The 21106-nt window shown below is 38.2% G+C and overlaps 1 protein-coding gene across 24 annotated transcripts in view; it reads left to right on the plus strand.

Moving 5' to 3' along the window:
• The first annotated feature begins 2615 nt into the window (after positions 1 to 2615).
• PCM1 (pericentriolar material 1) overlaps positions 2616 to 21106 on the plus strand; it is a 41515-nt gene continuing 23024 nt past the window's right edge. For 10 of the 24 annotated variants that reach the window (XM_038135399.1, XM_038135407.1, XM_038135414.1 and 7 more), the window contains exons 1-14: positions 3803 to 4068; positions 7705 to 7823; positions 8424 to 8669; positions 9806 to 10078; positions 10591 to 10761; positions 10941 to 11057; positions 12292 to 12480; positions 14409 to 14586; positions 15576 to 15685; positions 16116 to 16332; positions 17574 to 17772; positions 18076 to 18252; positions 18990 to 19147; positions 19359 to 19573. In XM_038135399.1, the coding sequence (XP_037991327.1) occupies positions 7728 to 7823; positions 8424 to 8669; positions 9806 to 10078; positions 10591 to 10761; positions 10941 to 11057; positions 12292 to 12480; positions 14409 to 14586; positions 15576 to 15685; positions 16116 to 16332; positions 17574 to 17772; positions 18076 to 18252; positions 18990 to 19147; positions 19359 to 19573 (2346 nt within the window). In that variant the 5' untranslated portion in view covers positions 3803 to 4068; positions 7705 to 7727. The other 14 variants (XM_038135411.1, XM_038135422.1, XM_038135412.1 and 11 more) reach the window with 7 other exon arrangements.

Consider the following 21106-nt stretch of genomic DNA (forward strand, 5'->3'; position numbering starts at 1 on the left):
TTTGTTTCTTCTTGGATTATCTTTGTTGGCCAAGGAATAAACTGAAGATGCAAATGGACTACAAATAGGGAAAAAAATATTAGACTGTGTAATTAAGAGTACAATGTATCAAATATAATGTTGAATCAAACAACATAAACAGACATACAGATTAGACCCCATATTGGTATGGTGCTTGTAAAATTTTATCTAATTTCTAAAGAGTGAAATAATACTCATAACCTTGCCAACTTTTGTGCTATATGGATGGACCTCTTTTAAAATAGTTTTTAAAATCGCTTTCAATGGAGTCTGACTTCAAAGAGGACAATGAGAAAAACATAGTCTTAGGGATTCTAGGCAGTGCAGCATTGGTGATCCTGATGTGTGCTGGTTGTATGAAATAAGTGTGTTTAATAAAACAAAAGTGGTTATGTCTTGTGGGTCCATCCATCACTTTATCTATTGGTCTGACTCAAATCACTAATATTTTCTAGAATGTAGTACCTGGAGTGCAAATGTTACAGATTGGTGAGTAATAGCAGTACCAAGAGGATTACTTTCTGCACCCTTAAGGATGTGGAAAATGTTTACAATGGGGATCCCGTCCATTCTTATCCAAGATTTTTCCTGGGATCTGACTAAGTTAGCTAATACCTATCTTCAAATTATTCCTCTTTATTGTTTCTGATGACTGTTTTGCTTGAGTGGATCATCAAAAATGATTTCTTTTTTGTCCTAGTTTCTTCACTAATAATAAATTGGTAAATCTTGACCAGCCTAAAGCTTGGCTTTGTGGTCTTAAATGCCTGTGCCTCTCCCCTTGCACCTGCTTAGCTTCTTATCAGACCTCATAGGGTTAAGTGGACACTTCATCTACCTAGATAAATCAACTTGAAACTCTTTGCCTTCCAAGATCTTTCCAATCTAAAGTTATGCAAAGAAAGAAAGAATACATTTAGTATAGTAGCTTGGTAGTCAGTGTGTAACCATATTATGGCAGGCTGGTCATTTTTGGACAGTTTAAATTTTGCAACAAATCCTTTTTGTCATAAAATCAGGAAAAAAAATGTACAACTACTGCTTGAATCAAATGCTCACTTAATTACTATATCTGTTTTAGGGGGCTTCTTACATCTCCTCTGTCTCAATAAAACATTAATCCTTCACTTCTTCTTGTCTCTAGTCCTTACATGCCTGTATTTTGTTTGCTTTCTTTCACTTTGGAATGATAAAGCGAAATTAACAAGATATAGCCAAAAAGTTGTGTAAGAAAAATGTAATTAAGTCTCTGACATGGCTTTAAATCCTAATTAAATTGGGCTATCTCAAAGATAATCCATTCAGTTTCTGTGAGGATGCACTCATTAGCATGCCACCGAGGGAAGTGCTTTTAACAGAGATCTTCGTAGGGGGGTTTAGTTGCTGTCTGTTTAGAGGTTCATTAGCATTGATATAGGATTTCCCTCTCCTCCCCCCAAATATTTATTTTATTTCATTAAAAAGACATTCTTTAAGCCATATGCGTTTTGCCTCATAATCATTCCCAAATCCTGAGATGTTATTTTTACAACAGTAGTGGAGAACCACCTGCTGGAAATCATGCATCTTGCAGTGCAATCCACAATTCCTTTGTGCCTGTTGTATCTTTTCGAATTCTCCATCCCAAATGAAAAATGGTTCTGAGGAGCCATTTCTAAAATAAACAAGAAAAAAGAAAAGAAAATACAGGAACAATTTTGCAGCCAATTCCAGAATAGGGGCAGAAAATAAGAAGAGAAAAATCATCCTCCAAATGTCAGGCAGGAATCAGAGTAATAATGCTGTAAGCTCATATTGTGCAAAGGAAAACATGCAGTTATGACATATAAGGGACTACACTAAAATACTAAAATACTTCATTGTTACTGAAACATGCTACAGTCTATTTGATTTTTTTCTCCCTTAACAGAGTATTATGTTTTTTATCTAAGTTTGTTTGTTTGGGTTTTTTCCTGCAGGAAACAATAGGCATGAGGGAGCCGTATTTTAAGAATAAGGCACAGCAAAAAAATAAATTGTAGTCAGTGTACTAAGGGCAGTATTTTCTCACAAGTTCTGCCCCCACCTGCCATGCTGTGGGAGACTTGTCACTGAGACAATAGAAAGCATCTTGTCAACAGCAACACTGCCAATATTATGATGACTATCCAGACATGATACCCGAGTTCAGAAAAATAGAACATTAGTTAAAAGTATAATAAAAATACCGATAAACTAACTTCTTTATTAGCTGCAGAATTGCAGTAGAGATTGGTTATATATATTCATCACAGAGAGCTTCCATCAAACTGTTGTAGATGGTTTTCAAAGTAATTTCATTTGTGGCTATACAGTCAAGTAGCTCGTGGTAGAAATGGGAAGAAGATTCTGCCCTAAAAGGCAGTCTTACGCTCACCTCTTTCACTCATTCAGTATTATCCAGAACTTTGGTATGGGGGAATGTGCTGGAGATAACACATTACTTTTATTGAAACATTTTTATTTTGACACTTCTCCAATTATTTAGTTCATTTCCTACATTACAGACAGATTAATGGATCACTGAAAAGGATTCATATATCTTTTTTTCGCTTTAGCAAAATACATTAGTGTAAGTCCTAATATGGGAGAGATGAGGACTAACTACATTTCCATGTTGTACCAGTAGAATGTTTCTCTAACAGGATCAATTATGAGGCCTATGTGAATGCTAAATGCTTTTGCTTTAGAAACTCAGTGTAAAAACACAGCTGAAAATGCTGCATTTTCCCATTTTGACAAGGGACCATCCCCCCCAAATGAAAGTCATATATATGATACCAGCTTCACTGAAATAGAAATCCTGAGTGTGTTATCCAAGTCCAGTCCCCTGAAGGATTAACAGCTTCCTTGTGAGGGGAAGAGGAGGGGCAGGCACTGCTCTCTCCCCTCTGGTGCCAGTGACAGGGCCTGAAGCTGCATCAGGGGAGGTTTACGTGGGATATTAGGAAAAGTGTTTTATCCAGAGGGTGGTTGGAACGGGCTCCCCAGGGGAGTGGTCATAGCACCAAGCCTGACAGAGCTCAAGAAGCGTTTGGAAAACACTCTCAGGCACAGGGTGTGACTCTTGGGACTGTCCTGTGCAGGGCCACGGTTGGGTCTTGAAGAGTCGCTTCCTACTCAGCATATTCTGTGATTCTCTTTAACTTCAGTTAAATACCAAGCACGGCACACAGGCTTTTTACACACAACTATCGTTTACATGCCAAACCCTGTATTTATATTATTTTTTCCCCAAAGGAAAGTATAAAACACCTAGATGCTTAAACTCCATGCCACAAGTTAACGAGCAAAACATGCCAAAGGCTGACAGGAAGAGTGTAGTCGACACTGCTCCAAACGAGGGCAAGAGTTGATCCTCGTCCACGCTTAGGGTTTCGACGTGATTTTATTCGTCTTCCAATCAGGCAAAAGCATTTACAGAGTTCATCACCGTTTTCGTATTTCATTTTGTAAGAAAAACACGCTCGGCGATTCCCCGCCGGCCGCACAACAGCTCCGGATGCGCCCCAGTCTTGTCAGGGGGCGGGGCCGTGCCCTGAGTGGAAAACTACCACTCCCAGGAGGCACTGCCGCCGGCCCTGGGGCGCCGCGCCCCCGCACAATGCACCTTGGGAGTTGGAGTTTCTTCGCCCACCGCTCCTCTCCCGACCGCCCCGGCGGTTGCGCGGGGGATCCTCGGGCGCTCCGCGGTCCAGGTCGGGCGGGGCGCGCGCAGTGCGGAAGGACATGGGCGGGCGGAGGTTTCCAGGCGACGGTGAGTGTCTGTCTGTCCGTCTGTGTCCGTATCCCTCCGCCAGGACCGCCCCCGCGCCCCCAGCGGAGTGGCGGCCAAGATGGCGGCGGTGGCTGAGGCAGGAGCGTCGTGAGCGTCTCCGCCAGCCCTGTCCCGCCGCGCCGGGCGAAGCGAGGCCGCGCCGCTCCTCCGCTGCCCGAAGGCGAAACGTTCGTCCGGGCGGCCCGGGCCCCGCGAGTGGCGGGCGGCGGTGGAGGAGGAGCCAGGCCGGGTGACCTCCCCTCCGGCGCGGGGTGAGCCGCCTTCTCCTGCCCCTCGCGCGGCGCGCTGCCCCTTCCCCGTCCCTTTCCCCTGGTGGCGGCGGGGCCGCGCTGCTGCGGTGGGGCAGGGCGGCGGCCCGCGAGGGTGGTGGCGAGGAGCCGGCAGTGGGCTCGGAGGCAGGTGCGGGGCGGCGGGGAAACCGTGCGGTGGCAGCGGGCTGTGCGGGCCGCGCCCCTCGCGCAGGGCAGGGCGCGTTATCCGCTCTCCAAGGAGACGCCGCCGCGTTCGCGGCAGTGGAAGCGCCTTGAGCAGAGCCCGCCTACCCGCGCCCCGCGGCGCCCGGGCTTTGGCGCCGGCTAGGAGCGGGATTTCTGCCCGCCGCCCCCGGGCCGGGAGCGCCTCGCCCGCCTCAGGCAGTGAGCGGTGCGGCCGGCAGAGCCGCCGGGCTGTCTCTCGCTCCGCCGGCCCCGCTGGAGGCGACGAGACCCGGCGGGCCTGCGCTCGGCGCCTGCCGTTGGGATCGGAGCAGGTCGGGACGGCAGAGCCTGCGGGCGCTGCGGAGGCCCCGGCGCTGGAAGCTGGAAGTTCCGGACACACTGCCCCTAGCCAGGGTCTGTGAGTGTGCGGCTCGTGTGAGCGCTGTCCGCTGCGACAGGAGAGGATTTGCTCTGTTGACTGCTCCTGTGTATACTGTAGGGTTTGCTTTTAAGGAATTAATGCCCAGTGAGGAGCGTCCGTCTTAAAAAGCTAAACTTAAGAAGAAATATTTCGCCCCATTTTCAGCCTTTATGGTGCTACGATGGCTTTTTGCGACTTTCTGTTTTCCGTTTAATTTTTTTTTTGATAGCCAGAAGTTTTCCCTCTGCAGTATTAGGTGCTCTAGAGAGCTCCTGCCTTCACATGAATGCTACAGGAAAACATTCTCAAGAGCATCTTTACTGTAGGAAAAGAGCCTTTTGAAGTACATACCTTTGTTTTGCTTGTGTGTTAAGTAGTGTTTCTTCTGTGCAATCTACATATGCCTGATACATGTGCAGAATGTTTTGACTCTAATCTTACATGTTTTGCCTATAATTCTGCATGTAATCTGACGTTATTATTTCTGTAGAACGTATAGTTTAAAGTCTTCTCTTTTTTCTCAAATCCCTGGTAAATGTTGTAAGGCAGTAGGCACATGCTCAAAAGCTTTTGTACAGATCCTATGACATGCAAGAACGTGAAATTAGCAATTGGTTGCTGTAGGTAGAGAGACAGGTAGATAATGGGGAGATAGCAAAGTTTTTAGAAGAGGATTTTTTGTAGAAATAGCTGGTAAAATGAAAACAAAGAAAAAAATGTATATTGGTGAAATGTGTATGTGGAGGTGGAAAGCACAGCTTCGTGTGAAAGAAGAAAACCTAGCTGAACCTCTTTGTGTTTTTCAACTGAGTTAAAGAGTTGAAAAGAGACCATCAGAGCTCTCTGTTCTTAAACTTGCTTGATTACAGTTCATTTGGAGGTATCAAAGACTATAATAGGAATGTTTAGAAACTTTCTTTTTGGTAAGGGGATGGTTCTGTTGGAACACTTTAAAACCCACTTGCTGGAAATAATGAAGATACTGTTAGTTTTGAGCCGTTTTTGTCAGGGCATGTTGGTGTATGCTGGGTCTCCTTGTTTGAGAGTCCTGTTATTCACAGTATTCTATCTGGGGCAGTGAATTTATCTTACAGCAAAGATAGTTGAGAAGAGGTTTTGTGAAAGTTTTAGAACAAATAAATGTGAGTAGTTTCTTGTATTATGTAAAGATGAATACTGCCACTTCTTTTTACAGTGGAAGATAGGGCAAAACTACTTTTGCTGTGGTTTTAGTAGAATTATATAACATGATGATGAGGATACAGCTTACAGAATTGGACTGTAAACCCAGATGGCCTCTAATCTTCCTCATAATGCTCAGTGACATGGGTCAGGATACAGTGTCTGTTGAAATGTTGGGTCTTACACATCTACAAAGCTGAGCAGTTTATCTGTAACTGGAGATAGTTCGTTAAAATCATGGCTGCTTTTAAACTGATAACTCTGCATTTGCTTTGGATGCTTGTAAGTTTTAGCATGAGCTTCCCTGTGAACTCTTTATAGGATGTACATTCTGGTTGCATGGCCTAGTGGGCACTTCTGTTGGGATGAAGAAGGGAGAGTGAATTCTTGTGCAGGGACAGTAGGGCAGAGTTCCCAAAGCAGCAGGCACTTACACCTGTTCTGTGTGTGTTGTGATTGTGGTTGTGAGATGTGGAAGCGGAATGACTCCCAACTGCGTTACCATGACCTAGGCTGGCACACTGCCAAGTGAAGATGTGGTTATGGTGTAAGGAGCATGCCTGGAAGAGCCCATTTCCTTTATCATTTAGTAATTGGCTGTGTTTGTATAGGAATATTGCTTTGTAAGTGTGCCTCTTGAGAGGGCTGTACTGGGTTATTTTGATTTAATCCGATACCTAAGCAAAATAGATGTGCTAGGACAGCTTTTAAACTTAGTTCAAGATTAATCTGTTTTCCTTTCTGGAACTGATATTTAAAAAGCCAACAAACTTCTTAAATACTTCCTAATCTTTAGTTTTGGGTGATTTCTTTGCCTGTACTTTGTGAAAATTAGTAATAGAGGGTTTCAGTAAAATGTTGAGGAAGTGGTTCCTATAAACTTCTATATTTTTATTTTTTCAGTTAAGCTTAGGGTTATGTCCTAACATAGTGGTAGAAATGAGCTGGAAAAAGTAAATCTCTGCAAGACTGCTTTCTTCTGCATCTGTTACAATTCTTCATAGGTAAATTTTGTAGCTTTCTGCAGTGGAATTGTGCCAGCAGCACTTAGCAAATATAGTTAGTTACATATTCTTCACCTTTTAGAACAGGCTAATCTAACTTTACTCTCATAAAGGAATACTTTTTCTGATCTTTCAACTTTGACTTTTCTTTTAGTTCTAATGTCAAAATAAGAAGTGAAAATGAAAATTTTCAATATTTAAGTTGCTTTATATTGCACAGAATGACACTGATGGAGAGCAGCTAAGCTCTGTGAAACTCATACGATTTTGTTTGGTTTTGGTAGAATCTGTAATGTAAGTGGCAGGTCAGTCACTGCTTAAATAGCTTAATGTGTGGTAATGAAAGTAAAAATCCTTTTACTGACGTCTGTTTTCCTTGTATTTTTTCAAGTGTGTCATTCAGTACTCTGTTTTCAGTATTTCAGTATTAAAATGAATGTGAAAGTTTGACATACTGGGTCTCCAAAGTCACTTACTATATCAAGTAGACATCACCATGGACTTTAAAGTGTAGGCTTTATGAATTACAAAGCAGCATTTCTGAGCACTGTACAGTTTGTTTTAAAGTGAGGACAATTGAAACCCTAAAAAAAAAACCCAAATCTTTTTTTTCATAGATCAGAGGTTACCAAGCCCCAAGCTCACACCTATTTGTTTTTTAATGTCAGTTTCTGTGTTCTTCTCATATCTCATTGATACATTTCTAGTCACAGAGCGTAGTAAATGGGGAGTTTAGTTTCCTAAACAGCTTTGTGTTTTCATCCTATAATGAATATGTAGTTGTCTTCTCAGATCATGAATCTTTTAAATTTTTAATGTAAACTGATTTTAATACAGCACATTTCTTTCAACTCTTTCTTATAGATTGCTTTCACTGATTGCTTGTCATGGCAACAGGAGGTGGTCCCTTTGAAGAAGGCATGAACGATCAGGACTTGCCCAGCTGGAGCAATGAGAGCCTTGATGACCGGCTGAACAACACAGTAAAATTCTCCTTTTCTTTTGTTGCCATTTTATGCTGTACATTAGAACTACCAGCTAGATTCTGTTAGTGGCAGGTAACAATGCAAACCCCGAGCCTCATTATGCATGGCTTTCCATCCAGTGCAGCTTTACCTGGAAAACATGAGGTAGATGTAAGCAAGCAGTGGGTATAAATCAGAGATTGTGGGGTCTGTAGAGGTATTTATGGCAAGTGTTTTGGGTAAATAAAGTAGCTAGACACAAAAGTATTGCTGGTGACAGGAAAGTGAAAGCTATAATTTAAAACGTTCTGAACTCCTGAAAGTGAAAGAGTCCCCAGCAAAGAAGAAAAATATAACTTGAGCTTCGTTTGAAGTTAATTTAATGAATTTAGGATGAAATGGATTTAAAATTTCCTGACAAGCTATTTTTAATTATGCAGTGGAGAAAACTTTATTTTGTAAAGTGACATTTGCTCTAGAAAACTTAGTGCTTACTTCAATGTGGCTTGCTATTTTTACTTCTAAAATGGAAGTAAACTCTTTCACAGAATGCAAACATTTGCTTTTTGTCTGGGTGGATAACAAATACGATTTTTTTTCTCTCTCCTTCCCCTTAAGGACTGGGGAGGTCAACAGAAGAAAGCAAACAGATCTTCAGAGAAAAACAAGAAAAAGCTTAGTGGGGAAGGTGAAACAAGACTTACTAATGACATATCTCCAGAATCTTCACCTGGAATGGAACGACGGAAGACCCGAACTTCTCATAGCTTTCCTCATGCTCGATACATGACTCAGATGTCTGTCCCAGAGCAGGCTGAACTAGAAAGGCTTAAACAAAGAATAAACTTCAGTGATCTGGATCAGGTTTGTGTGAATACTAGCTCCCTCTAGAAATGTGACTCCAAAATGTATTCAGTTATCTCTTAATAAAGTGACAGATGCGTAAAAAATCCTTTCATAAGTGATCAAGGTAAAAAAAAAAACAACTTATAGGCACCATGACAACCAAATCAAAATTCTGGTTTTGAACTTCAGAAAATAAGGGAAAGTTCAGGACTATGGCTTTCCTCTGTTTGTGTGATAGCTGTCTTCACTTTTTTGCTCTCAGCCGTTAACAAATTCCTGTGTCCTCAGAGAAGTATTTCTTTCTCATCAAACTTGTATGCTACTTGAAAATAGCTGTTACCTTATTTTGAAAGTGTTCTCAAACTGCCAGTTTGTGATCCTGAACACAGGTTTGTGTTACCTGTGTGGATTAAGCAGAAGAGTATCATTAAAAGCTGCTCCTCAGAGGGGAGAATTTTATGGCACAAATTCTTGAGCCATAACTACTTTTTTGGAAATACAGTGCATTCATCCTTCCCTTGTCCAAAACTAAGGAAAAGTATAAAGGATTGATTCTTTTGGAACAAGGCATAAATTTGTCTTAATAATTTCAGAACAGAGGCTAGTTCATCTTTACCAAAGGTTGTTGCTAACTTCTTTGGTTGTGAAGATTCTTTCCAGTGTGATTCATTGGCTTGACTTACAATTTAAAGGCTTGGCATGACTTCCTCCTCAAATGTGTGTTAGGGTAACATGTTGCTATTCACAAGGTTTTAAAGAAAAGCTGAAGTTCTGAGGTATTATGTTCTGCACAGGAATATGTTGCTCTTTTATTACTGTTCTTTTCTCATATGTACCTGGAGAAGTAGAATGCCTTTTGCTACAGTAAAGGTCAAGGTCACAAGAAAAATGAGAAACTGAATTCTGAGAAACTACAGAATGCTTTTGGTTCTCATTGTTCTTGGAGGACGGATTTGCTTTCTGAAAACTTTGTGGCAAAAAATTATTGGCACTGTCTTCAGCTAACTTTTGGCCAGTTGGTGACTGATTAGGTAACTTTAAAATCAGTCTAATAATACTGTAGAAATAGTAATATAAGCAGGGAAACGAAGCAGTGTTGAGAACATATTGGAAGAAAAAATAAAGCAATTGTTCTTTCTTTTGTTTGTATATAGAGAAGCATTGGAAGTGATTCTCAAGGCAGGGCAACGGCTGCTAATAACAAACGTCAACTTAATGAAAACAAAAAACCATTCAACTTCCTGTCACTACAGATTAACACTAACAAAAGCAAAGATCCTGCCTCAGGTTCCCAAAAAAAGGAAGGTGGGGTATCAGCGCAGTGTAAAGAGTTGTTTGGAGCTGCTCTAAGCAAGGATTTCTTGCAAAACTGTCAAGCGTCTGCTCAAGAAGATGGAAGGGGAGAACAAGCGATGGATAGTAGCCAGGTATTTACACAGCCTATAAAGTCTACAAAATATTGAGACTTAATCTTCAGTGCTGCTTTCTAAATTTCTTCAAAGTATAAATCCTTATTGGAAATATTTAACTTCCTACTCTTTTAAAACGTGAAGAAAATGTGAAACCAAACTTAATAATCTACTGTTCTTTAGAAATCTGCTTGTTGGTAATAATAATTTTCATTTTAGAGGTTGGTTCCGTTTTATGTGGCTCCAGAAAGTGCTCTCACAGTTGACTGTTTTCCTGTGTTGATGAGCTCCGTTGTGTTTTAGCCTGTGTTGACCAGAAGCCCTGGGCTTCAGCTAACTTCCCGCATGCATAAATCTATCCTTATAAAGGCTGTTGACTTTAACCACTTGTGGAAGAGTGCTCAGAGGAGTGGAAGTACTAACATGTCCCCCTTTCATAACTCCTTTGCTGTTGCTGTCACCTGTGTCTTGTACATTGAATACGTTGCAGTTGTAGCTGAATGCATTCAGTAACTTCAGTGTCTTTGCAGATTGTGAGCAGACTAGTTCAGATTCGCGACTATATTGCTAAGGCCAGCTCCATGCGGGATGATCTTGTAGAGAAAAATGAAAGATCGGCCAATGTTGAGCGTTTATCACACCTTATAGATGACCTTAAAGAGCAGGAGAAATCCTATCTGAAATTTTTGCAAAAGATGCTTGTAAGTTTGAGAATATAATATGTTTGTTTCTGCACTATAAGCTTTTTTTTTTTAGGAGTTGACCGTTTATGTTTTGATGGTGCTACTAAGGGTGTTGATTTTGGTATGTAGTACCTTCCATAATTCATTTTTACTGCCCCCTTATATAGCTTTTGATTTGTGCCAATGAAATATTTCAGGCTAGAGAAAATGAGGAGGATGATGTTCGGACTGTAGATTCAGCTGTGGGATCTGGTTCTGTAGGTGAGAGCACATCGCTAAACATTGATGTGCAGTCTGAGGCTTCAGATACCACGGTAAGCTGCCTTTTAGCAATTAAGGTAGAAATGAGGGCTTTATTTTGGTTTTTTTGTGGGTCTTATGATAGTGTCATAATCTACAGTTCAACTGAAAAATAGTAAATCCCCAAGCACTTCGTTCAGGAGGTGCCTATGCATGTGTAGATTTATTTTTTTAATATGAGAAAAAAGTAATGATTCTGTCACAACAACAATCTGAAGAATCTTATAGATCTTTATTAGTTCTTCAAAGTACAATGAAGAATTAAATGTGTACTTTGGCAGAGAATTCACTCACTTTTTGTAGGAAGAAATACCTTTATATACCGTTTTTCATCTCTACGTTTGTTACTGTTAGTGGGGAAAATTTTGGGGTGTTGGGTGAGGGGAGGGTTAGAAATGTATCATAAGTGGGCCATTGTACAAGCATCTTTCTAGTGACAAGATAGAAGTATTGACATAACACAGAAGTTTCTCTCATTTCTTGGGAAGATGGGCACCTCTTCAGAAAATGTGTTCTGAATTAAGTGCTGAGATAAACAGTCCAATCTTCCTTTCTATTTATAAAAGCTTTTTTTTTTTAACATGGTAAACATGTCTTGTAGTATATACAAAAGCATTTTAATAACTTAAGTTTTGTATCTTCCATTCTGTTACACTGAGGAAAAATACCAGAGAGCAGGTACTCTTCTTTGGCCAGTTAGCACACTGAATGTCCTATGGATAAGGACAATTTACCTGCTTGGAAATAAAACAGTTAAAACATTAAGAAGCTTTTGTAATTATTTTTAGCTTTATAAGAACCCTTTCTATCTCTGTAAGGAAATGAAATGATAGACATGGAAGATGCACTTCTAACTAAAAAATAATTAAATTTGGAAAATGCAGAAAAAGACAGGTATGTTTTTTAAGAAGTGTCCAAGTAAACTTGCAGTTGTCTCAATATTTGCAAAATTTGCGCTTAAGTTTTTTGTTTGGCTCTTAATTTTGCATTTAAGCTCTCTTTACATGCATCTTTAATATTTTACATGCAGAGTGCATACTTCTGGTCATATAATGCTGATTGCTGTATGGAGCTTTATTGTTGTGCAAATTCTAAGAATAACTAAAATTGTCTTCACTCTTTAGTGGATGTTGTTAGATACTAGTTTTCATTATTTGATAAGATAAAGTGGGTAGGTTTGTAACTTAAAAATGTATGCTAAGTTGGAGCGCACTTTCAAAATCTAACATACTAAACTATTCAATATAGGAGGTATCTTTTAGTTTGAGTTGTCGGCCCCGCATTGAGGACAAACTAGGGAATTCAACTGCACGAGAACAGGTTACAGACATTGATGTTACACCAAGCCCTAAAGGGAAAAGTGAGAGAGCTGCTCTGAATGACAGGGAAATCTGGCCTTGTGTGATTAATAGCCAGGATCATGGATTGCTTTCAAAGGTACACTTCAAAATGTTACTTTAGCCTCAAATAGGGTTTATACAGGCTAGTCTTCCCCATCCCTCCATCTCCCTTATTATTGCTTCAAATGTACTTGTTACTTACAGTGAATGTTCCCACTGGATTGCTTATCTGTATCCAGCTGTCTTTCACAAATTAGTCTTCTTTGCCTAGAATATTTTTTCTTTGAATAGAAATGTTTCACAACTTTTTCTTCTGAATTGTTAGCATTGAAAGTTAGCAATGATGTAACTCTGTACAGCAGTGATTTTTTGTAGGTCTTCCTTCTAAGTTTTGTTGTTCCCTTCTTGGGAGAACATTGTAAATGCAACTTCAGACACTTGTCATGGCTACACAAATAGTCTGCCAGTGCACATTTAAACTAATACCAAATACAGAAGATGAATTAGAAATTAGTAGCCTTAACTTGTTCCACAAGTGTTTTTCTATAGCTGTCGATACAAATATTTGGTTGGAAGGAGGAAAACTTTCAAGGGGCGCAGTGTCTAAAGCGTCTTTTTTTACTCATTATGAGCTTGTCTATATCGTTGTCCTTCCTGTGATTTAATTTTTAAAAAGTCTTTAATTCAATCATTTTTCCCCCAAAAATAAAAGACTTAAATGTTTTGTCAAGCTTACCAGTCTAAATGTAGAACTAAGTTTGAAAAATTTGTTAATGCAGTTTTCATGAACTCAGGCAAATCTGGTACTTTAGATAAAGCCTGGATTATTTAATAGGTGAGTGAGGCTGAGACATATACCCTTGTTCCCTTTCTTCCCCTTGTTCCTTCCTGTGCTGATTTCAGTGTGTGATCTATTTTGACTCTACTCTGCTGTTTATATGAAAGGTGAGAGTTAAACAGCAATCATCAGTGTTAGTTGCAGTGCATCTTTCAGTGACACTTTGAGGAGTTCAGAATTCTGGATGTTTTCAGCTTTCTCTGCTGGAAAGTTGAGCATTCTTTAGTACCCAGAACCAGTTAATAAGATGCCTGCTTCTATTCTGACTTTTGATGCAGAGTACTTGGACTGAATTTTCTACTTTAGAAACTTAATACTATATGGATAGAAGATTATGCTTTCAAGTTAGTAGTGTTCTTTGTAAATGCTTTTCTTTTCCATTATTTCATGTGCAAAGTGCAATAGTGCAACTTCAGACAGGATCAGGATCTTAGGTGTGGATGTCTCATTAAAATACTTAATTTGAGTAAAGTTTTTGATGCAAATCTCCAGCTCCTAATTAGCATTGGATGAGGAAAAGAACTGAGTTTTAGTATATTTTACTAAAGCATGCTCAGCATGCTTTCATTCTTTCAGAACTATTTCAAAATATTGTTTGAAAACAATGTAGACAGGGTTCTATGCATGTTTTTGTTATGAAATTGATTTACCCAAACCTGGCGTATTCTAGTATCAATGCCATACATACAGCACACAGAACTAAACACATGATAGGTTAGAAATGAGTTACTGCCCAAAACATTATTCTGAAAATTTTAGAGATTTTAGGCCAGTAAATGAATTGACAACTTGTGTTTTATATAGCTCCATGATGCAGTGCCTTACCTTGCTTACCTTTAGCGGTCTTAAAGGTTAATACCCTCTGTTATGATTTAAAAGACAGAGGGAGGCTTTGGTTAGTCTTTGGGTCACATTAGGGCAGCTGACTGGCTTTGTAAAGAAAAAGAAAACTTAAACCCTCAGGAGCTATAAGCACGTCTTGGTGGTACAGGTTTCTTCCTGTTGGATGCGTGAGGTTTTTTTTTTAATAAAGGACTATCAGAAAGGTGGAGCTATTTCATTTTTACTTTTTTCCATCAACCAGGCTGTTAATTTATATACAAGTTATTCTTGCTTTGACACTTCTTTTACTAGTTCTCAACAGATAAATGGTTGTAGTTATAATAATGTTGTTCCATCTCTTGCAGGCCAGAGATCCTCAACAGGAAGCTAAAGAAGAGTTGGAGAACTTGAAGAAACAGCATGATTTATTGAAAAGGATGCTACAACAGCAGGAGGAATTAAAGGCTCTTCAAGGAAGACAGGCAGCTCTTCTTGCTTTGCAGCATAAAGCAGAGCAAGCCATTGCTGTCCTGGATGATTCTGGTATGTGGAATGATGTGTCTTTTATATCATGTTAGCATGCTGACTGAATGATTAAAGCTGGAATTGTGACATACACATTAAAAAGGCTTTTTTTATTGCAAAGCCTCTGTTTCTGAAGAGTTGACAATGTAACATTATAAAATGACGGGTTATTTAAAAACCCAGCACTGATTACTGTGGTTTACCTGTAAAATTCTAAAAGTGAGGGTTTTTCTCCTAAGAATTGGTCTACTTAATATTAAGATTGAAATTCAACTTACGGCAAAATAAATGTTTTTGAAATTTGAAAACAGTGAAACTTTACCATGTGTGTAATGAAGTCATAATCTCTGGGGAAAAGAAATAATATTTGTGTTTGACTTTCTTATGAGCTGTTGGTTTGTATTTAGGGGAAATAGAAAGAATCATTTGGGTCTTCCAACTGCCACTTGCATTTTTAGTATTGTTTGAATATGAACTTTGAGGCAAAGGCAAAAAGCTTGCTTTTAAATTTACATCTCTCACAAAGCTTCTTGAAGAACAAACTTCCAAGACACTGTTTGCAGATGTTAAGTATTGCAACTTGCCACAATATGAAAGCTTGGTGTCCTGTTAGTTTTTTATTTTGAGAAAGTGAAATTACCTGCACTGTTGTTAGTTTACCTGTATTAAATAATTGCAGTTTTATTTCTAATAATTTTCTATCAGCCTTAGACAAATTGGTTGTTTTCATTTTGCACTGACCTTTTTAGCAAAACAAAGAGCAAGGCTAAAGTCTTTTTGTATGGTCCCTTACAAAGCAGCTCTGAGTTGTCTTGTTAGTATTTTTGTAGCATAAGTAATCTTTCAAGAGTAAAGCTGGTGGAAAGGACACAAAATTACAAATACATGCTGTATTTTTAGAGGGTCAGTATATTGATGTTGCCAAACCACACATTTTTATTTAAATAGCCTTTATTTCATTGCTGTGGAAAAATATTTATATTTTCCCCTTTTTCCCCTATGCCCAGTTGTAACAGAAACTACAGGTAGTGTTTCGGGAGTGAGTCTTACATCAGAACTGAACGAAGAATTGAATGACCTAATTCAACGCTTTCACAACCAACTTCATGATTCTCAGGTTAGTCCTGAGATTGTACTGTATAGATGTTGCCATTATCCATTTTTATTCTATTTAACAATGCAGTGCAATATTTGTCTTGCTCGTCTGTGTGTATTTGCTAGTGAAGTTATCATAGTTCCCCCCAAACTTGAAAACTCAGCAAACTTGAAAATTCTTAAGCGTTATTAGCTGACGGATCTATGCTTTGTCTCATTGGTTTCCTTTAAAGTCTAGAGAAATAGTTTATTTATTGCAATTTAATTACTGACTCACTATATTATTGGGATGTCATTAGAGCATTTTCAGCAAATTTCCCTTTATAATATTCTTTGTTTTGGAGTTGATTCTGGTGTTGTGTATAGATGGTCCATAAGAAAGCTTTTTGCTTCTTACAATTTATTTACCTTTTATTGTAGTACTCTGAATAAAATGGAATTACTCTTTTTAGACACAGTCTGTGCCTGACAACAGAAGGCAAGCAGAAAGCCTTTCACTTACCAGAGAGATTTCACAAAGCAGAAACTCTTCAATGTCTGAACACCAGTCAGATGAGAAGGCACAGCTTTTTAACAAGATGCGAATGTTGCAGGGTAAAAAGCAAAAGATGGACAAACTATTAGGAGAACTTCATACACTTCGTGACCAACATCTAAATAACTCTTCCTGTAAGTCAATATAGACAGAGCTATGTTTTTTTTGATGAATACCATGTTTTTAATGTGCATATTTTGTAACATTGTCTTTCAGATTGCAATTGGTCAATGAAATGCTGGTGATAAAAACTGCTGAGGCAATTTTAATCTAAATGGTTTTGAATGCTGTATAAGTTTCTGTCTTAACAAAAAACTCTACAAGTAATGATGGATGAGTGTCTTAGCACTTAATGATGATGAGTGTATTAGAACTTTCATTTATAACACTGCAGTTCACTAATGTGAGGATGTGATGAGTTTTTTTCTTCAAAGCTTGTCTGTGACACATCTGGTTTGTGAAAAAAAAGAGCCATATGAACTTGAGCTTTGTGTTTTTATCACAGTATATTTGCATTTGTGTACTCGCCACTTCATGTATTAGTAGCTTTATGGCAATATGGCTTTGCTCCCTTTCTGTCATAAGGCTTTCTTGTGCACTTGGGGCAGGGACTCAGTCACATGCCATTCTAGAGGGCCTTACCTGTCTGACTGGACTAGAGCTTTGGCATTTTCTTTTAGTGGCTTTGTGCTCTGCTTATTGATGCAGACCTGTCCACTTGCTGCTCTCGCTCTCTGTTTCTAACAATGCATTTGTTCTGGTGACATTTGTCCTGTGTCTGAAAACTTCTGATCACAGCATATTCTGGTCAGCATTGAGGAATGAGGCCTTGAAGTATGCACTTGGAGATGCTGATTTAATAGTTATGTTACTGTACCCCAGTTTTTCTGTATGTATTTAATGCATATAATATGAACATATTGGGATATGATTTCATGTAGCTGGAAGAAGCAAACATCCAGTTTGTTGTACAGCAAATGGGCAAAAGAACTCAGCAGAGGTGAAAAATGTGCTAGGATTTTTCTTTTGATCAAAATTTTAAAATGTTAAATTTTTATTAAAAAAGCAATGTAGCTGTAAGTAAACCCTTGAAAAAACTCTATTCAGATTCACAGCATGAAAGCTTCTGCTTCTGACATTTGGTAAAGCTAAAAGGGAATAACTGAAATCTTGTTTACAAAAGCCACCTTATTACTCACTGCCTATTGACATTGCATGCAATGAAACTTAAGAAAAAAGCTTTTGTTTTGGTAAGGAAAGAAGTTAACTGCTGTTTTGTCTGTTGATAATATTTTCTGTCGTTATTTTAATATAATTCAGTTAAGCAGATTCCTTGTTACGAATTGTTCACATAAGCTGTATTTCTTTTCTGTAGTTTTTCCTGCTTCAAGTTCTCCTCAAAGGAGTGTTGATCAAAGAAGTACTACTTCAGCTGCTTCTGGTCCTGTAGGCATAGTAACTGTTGTCAATGGTGAACCAAATAGTCTGGCGTCTGCTCCTTATCCTCCTGATTCCCTGGTTTCTCAAAATGAGAGTGAAGAGGATGAAAATCTAAATCCAACAGAAAAACTTCAGTAAAAGTCTTTAATTTTTTTTCAGTGTTTGCTTTAGTAATTTGGAGTGTTACTTTTTTAATAAGTTTTGTGTTAAGTAACTATTTCCATTTTTTGATGTACCTAATTTAGTATTACAGATTACTTAGTAAACAATCTAATACAGTTAACTGAATTCAGAGCTTCAAGTGTAAAGTTCTTATAGCTTGGAAACTGGCAGTAAACTCTTAAGAACTTTTAGAGTATATATATTCTTTTTAAGTCTACATTGATTAGCATAATACAGCAAAACAGATTAAATAAATACTCTTTTTTCCTCTTCAGGAAGCTAAATGAAGTTCGTAAGAGACTGAATGAGTTACGTGAGTTAGTTCACTACTATGAGCAGACATCTGATATGATGACAGATGCTGTGAATGAAAACACTAAGGAGGAGGAAGAAACAGAAGAATCAGAAAGTGATTCTGAACATGAGGATCCACAGCCTGTTACAAATATTAGGTTGTTGTATTTTTTGTTATCCAGAGTCGTTGTAGCTGAGTTGTTGCTTCAGGAAACCTGCCATACTTTGAGTCAACCAGAAGTAACTTAAATCTGTGCTTATTACATTAATAAAATTACAGATTTTTTAATTTGAGATAACTGTTACACAGATGTTTAACAGTTATCTAATCCTTGATGTCTTATTTATTTAGATTAGCATGAACATTTAGAAAATTGCTATAAAACATCAAAAATCGGGAATTCCTTTGCGTTTAAGTGCTGAATTATGTGTATGGAATTTCACTCGAAGATTACAGTCTTAGACTAGAGAATTGAAGTAAAAAACCCTTCTGTTTTACACCTGTAGTCTGGCACCTGTGTGCATTGAGGATCTTTACCTGGTAGAAATGAACAGTCACTTAGCTATGCGTCATATGAAGCTTTTATAATGTAGACATATACCCATAAGACCTAATGTATTGTTGCAGATCTAGCAGGGGAAAATTTAAGGCTGCTTTGATTGGTTTAAAAAAAAGTAATCTGTTGGAGAGATGAATATGGAAAACCTCCCAAAGTCTGGATGGATTTTATATGGGGTTGGAGTTTGTTTGTTTGTTTGGGGGTTTTGTTGGGTTTTTTTAGGGGGAGGGGTCAGAACACCTATTTGTAAAAAAGGTAGGTAGAAAAAGACTCAAGTAAAATTGTATCCATACCAGTTTTTAAAAAGTTGACATGAGTAATTTATTTCACCCTAGAAACCCTCAAGGAATCAGTAGTTGGAGTGAAATAAATAGCAATTCAAATGTACAGTGTGGAACTAATAACAGAGATGGAAGACATCTTAATACAGACTGTGAAATAAACAACCGATCTGCTGCTAATATAAGGACTCTAAAAATGTCTTCTGCTTTAGGTATGTTCTAAAATCATCCAATAATTTTACTTCTTAGTGCAAATAACTGATAGCTGCACAGAGTTTGGGAGATCCATGTTTGATGAGCAGAATATTCAAGAGCCTTATCATTAAGCTAATATTTTTCTAATGTCTAGTAATTACAGTGGACTTCAGAAGTTCAGTAATGTGTCTTTGGTATTGTTTTGTTTCCTCCTCTCCCTGTTTCCAGACTGTCATAATAGAGAGAATGACAAACACCTCGATCTACCCCAAGGTGAAGATGATGAAGTGGAAGAAGATCGGGTTAGTGAAGATTCCATGTCTAGTCACAGAAGCAGCCTGGGTGATATGGCTGGAGATGCCGAGTTTGAGCAGAAGATCAATAGGCTTATAGCTGCAAAACAGAAGCTTAGACAGTTACAAAACCTTGCTGCTATGGTGCAGGTATGTTATAAATATAAACTTGTGCACAAAAATTTAGCATTAATTGTTTCATGTTATCTGTACTTTCTGATAGGGAAAAACTGCTTAATGCAACATTTAAAATGCTTATTTGTAGTCTAGGGAAAAGAGACACTGATTGATTTTTCTGATTTCAAAGGTGCTTGCTTCTGAGGTTCAATTCAGGGATTTTCTTGGAGAATGCCAGCCTAAGAGAACAGTGGTCTTTATATTTAACCTTAGCACTGGATTACAAAATACAAACCAAGAAGTAGATCAGTATTACTTTTTAAAATATTAGACATTTTTAAGATGATACTGAACATTCTACAAGTTTAGGTTTTTGAGCCCTAGGTTTTATGACGTCGTTCAATCCGTGAGGAACATTTTTCATTAAAATCTTTGGATGTTGCAATATATTTGACTTGCAGTATTTTGGTTTGCAGGCAGTGGTTTTATTTATTTTGAGAGTTTTGAGGGCCAGCTATAAGGTGGAAGTGTTTTTAATTTAGAATATCTCATGCTAATTTAGTGATGTTAGCAGCACAATGTTATGGATCTAATGTCCCTTCAAAATGATCACATTTGATCACCATCTGAATACACACAGGTGTATCAGAAATGAAAAGGCTTTATGTGGGAACTTTAAAATCAAGCTCAGTTGGAATCTATGTTTTACAACAGCAACAGTATAAACACAGTATTGTTGTTTCATGATAATACTCCTGTATTATTTCTCAGCATCTAGATCAGTCTTGTTTTTTTATCATCATCACTATAGAGATGCTAGCTATGCAGAGGTATAAATTGGAATTAGAGATGATTCAGCAGGTTCCTTGATAAATGCCTAATTAATGGCATATTTTCAATCATATTTCCAAGGCTTGTTCTGAGTATGTAATCTCAGCAAAGATACGTTAGATCTGTGAGCTGTGTCATTCTTGGTCACCAGTGATCTCTCCCGTTCAGCAGAGACTTTATGAAGAATGATTACATTGGAAAACAAAAGCAGCAGTGGCTATGGCTCTCATATTTTCAACTTCAGAACTGAAAATACAGAAATTATGAAAAAAAATAAAAGCAGAATAGAAAACCAGTAGGACTTTCTCAAAAATATTTCAGATTTAGTTTTCAAGAGTAGTTTTGTTGTTGTTAATAATAATATTTAAGTTCACTGATTGTGGTAAATAAGCAGTCTTGTTTACCTCAGTCTTCTTCTGTTTGTCCTTGTTCTTTCTTCATATGCTTTTATGTTTCTGTCCACTGAGTCACAGGTAAGTGGTTTATGCCTCAAGAATGAGACAAGTTATTTACATTTAGAGTGGAAGTTTCAGTAGTTGAGGTTGAGTTAAATAACTTTAAATTCTCTCATTAACTCAATTTATCTTAAAGTCATGATGCCATGGTGATAGTGGCTTCTCAGCTCCTGGTTTGTATTAAAGCTAAAGCTATTCAGACTGATTAGTTTTGAAAAAATCAAGCTAGACAAACTTGACAAACTAGATATGTTACATTTTTTTTTGTATCAGCTTCAAA

This window comes from Motacilla alba, chromosome 4 (assembly GCF_015832195.1).
Source record: "Motacilla alba alba isolate MOTALB_02 chromosome 4, Motacilla_alba_V1.0_pri, whole genome shotgun sequence".
NCBI lineage: Eukaryota > Metazoa > Chordata > Aves > Passeriformes > Motacillidae > Motacilla > Motacilla alba.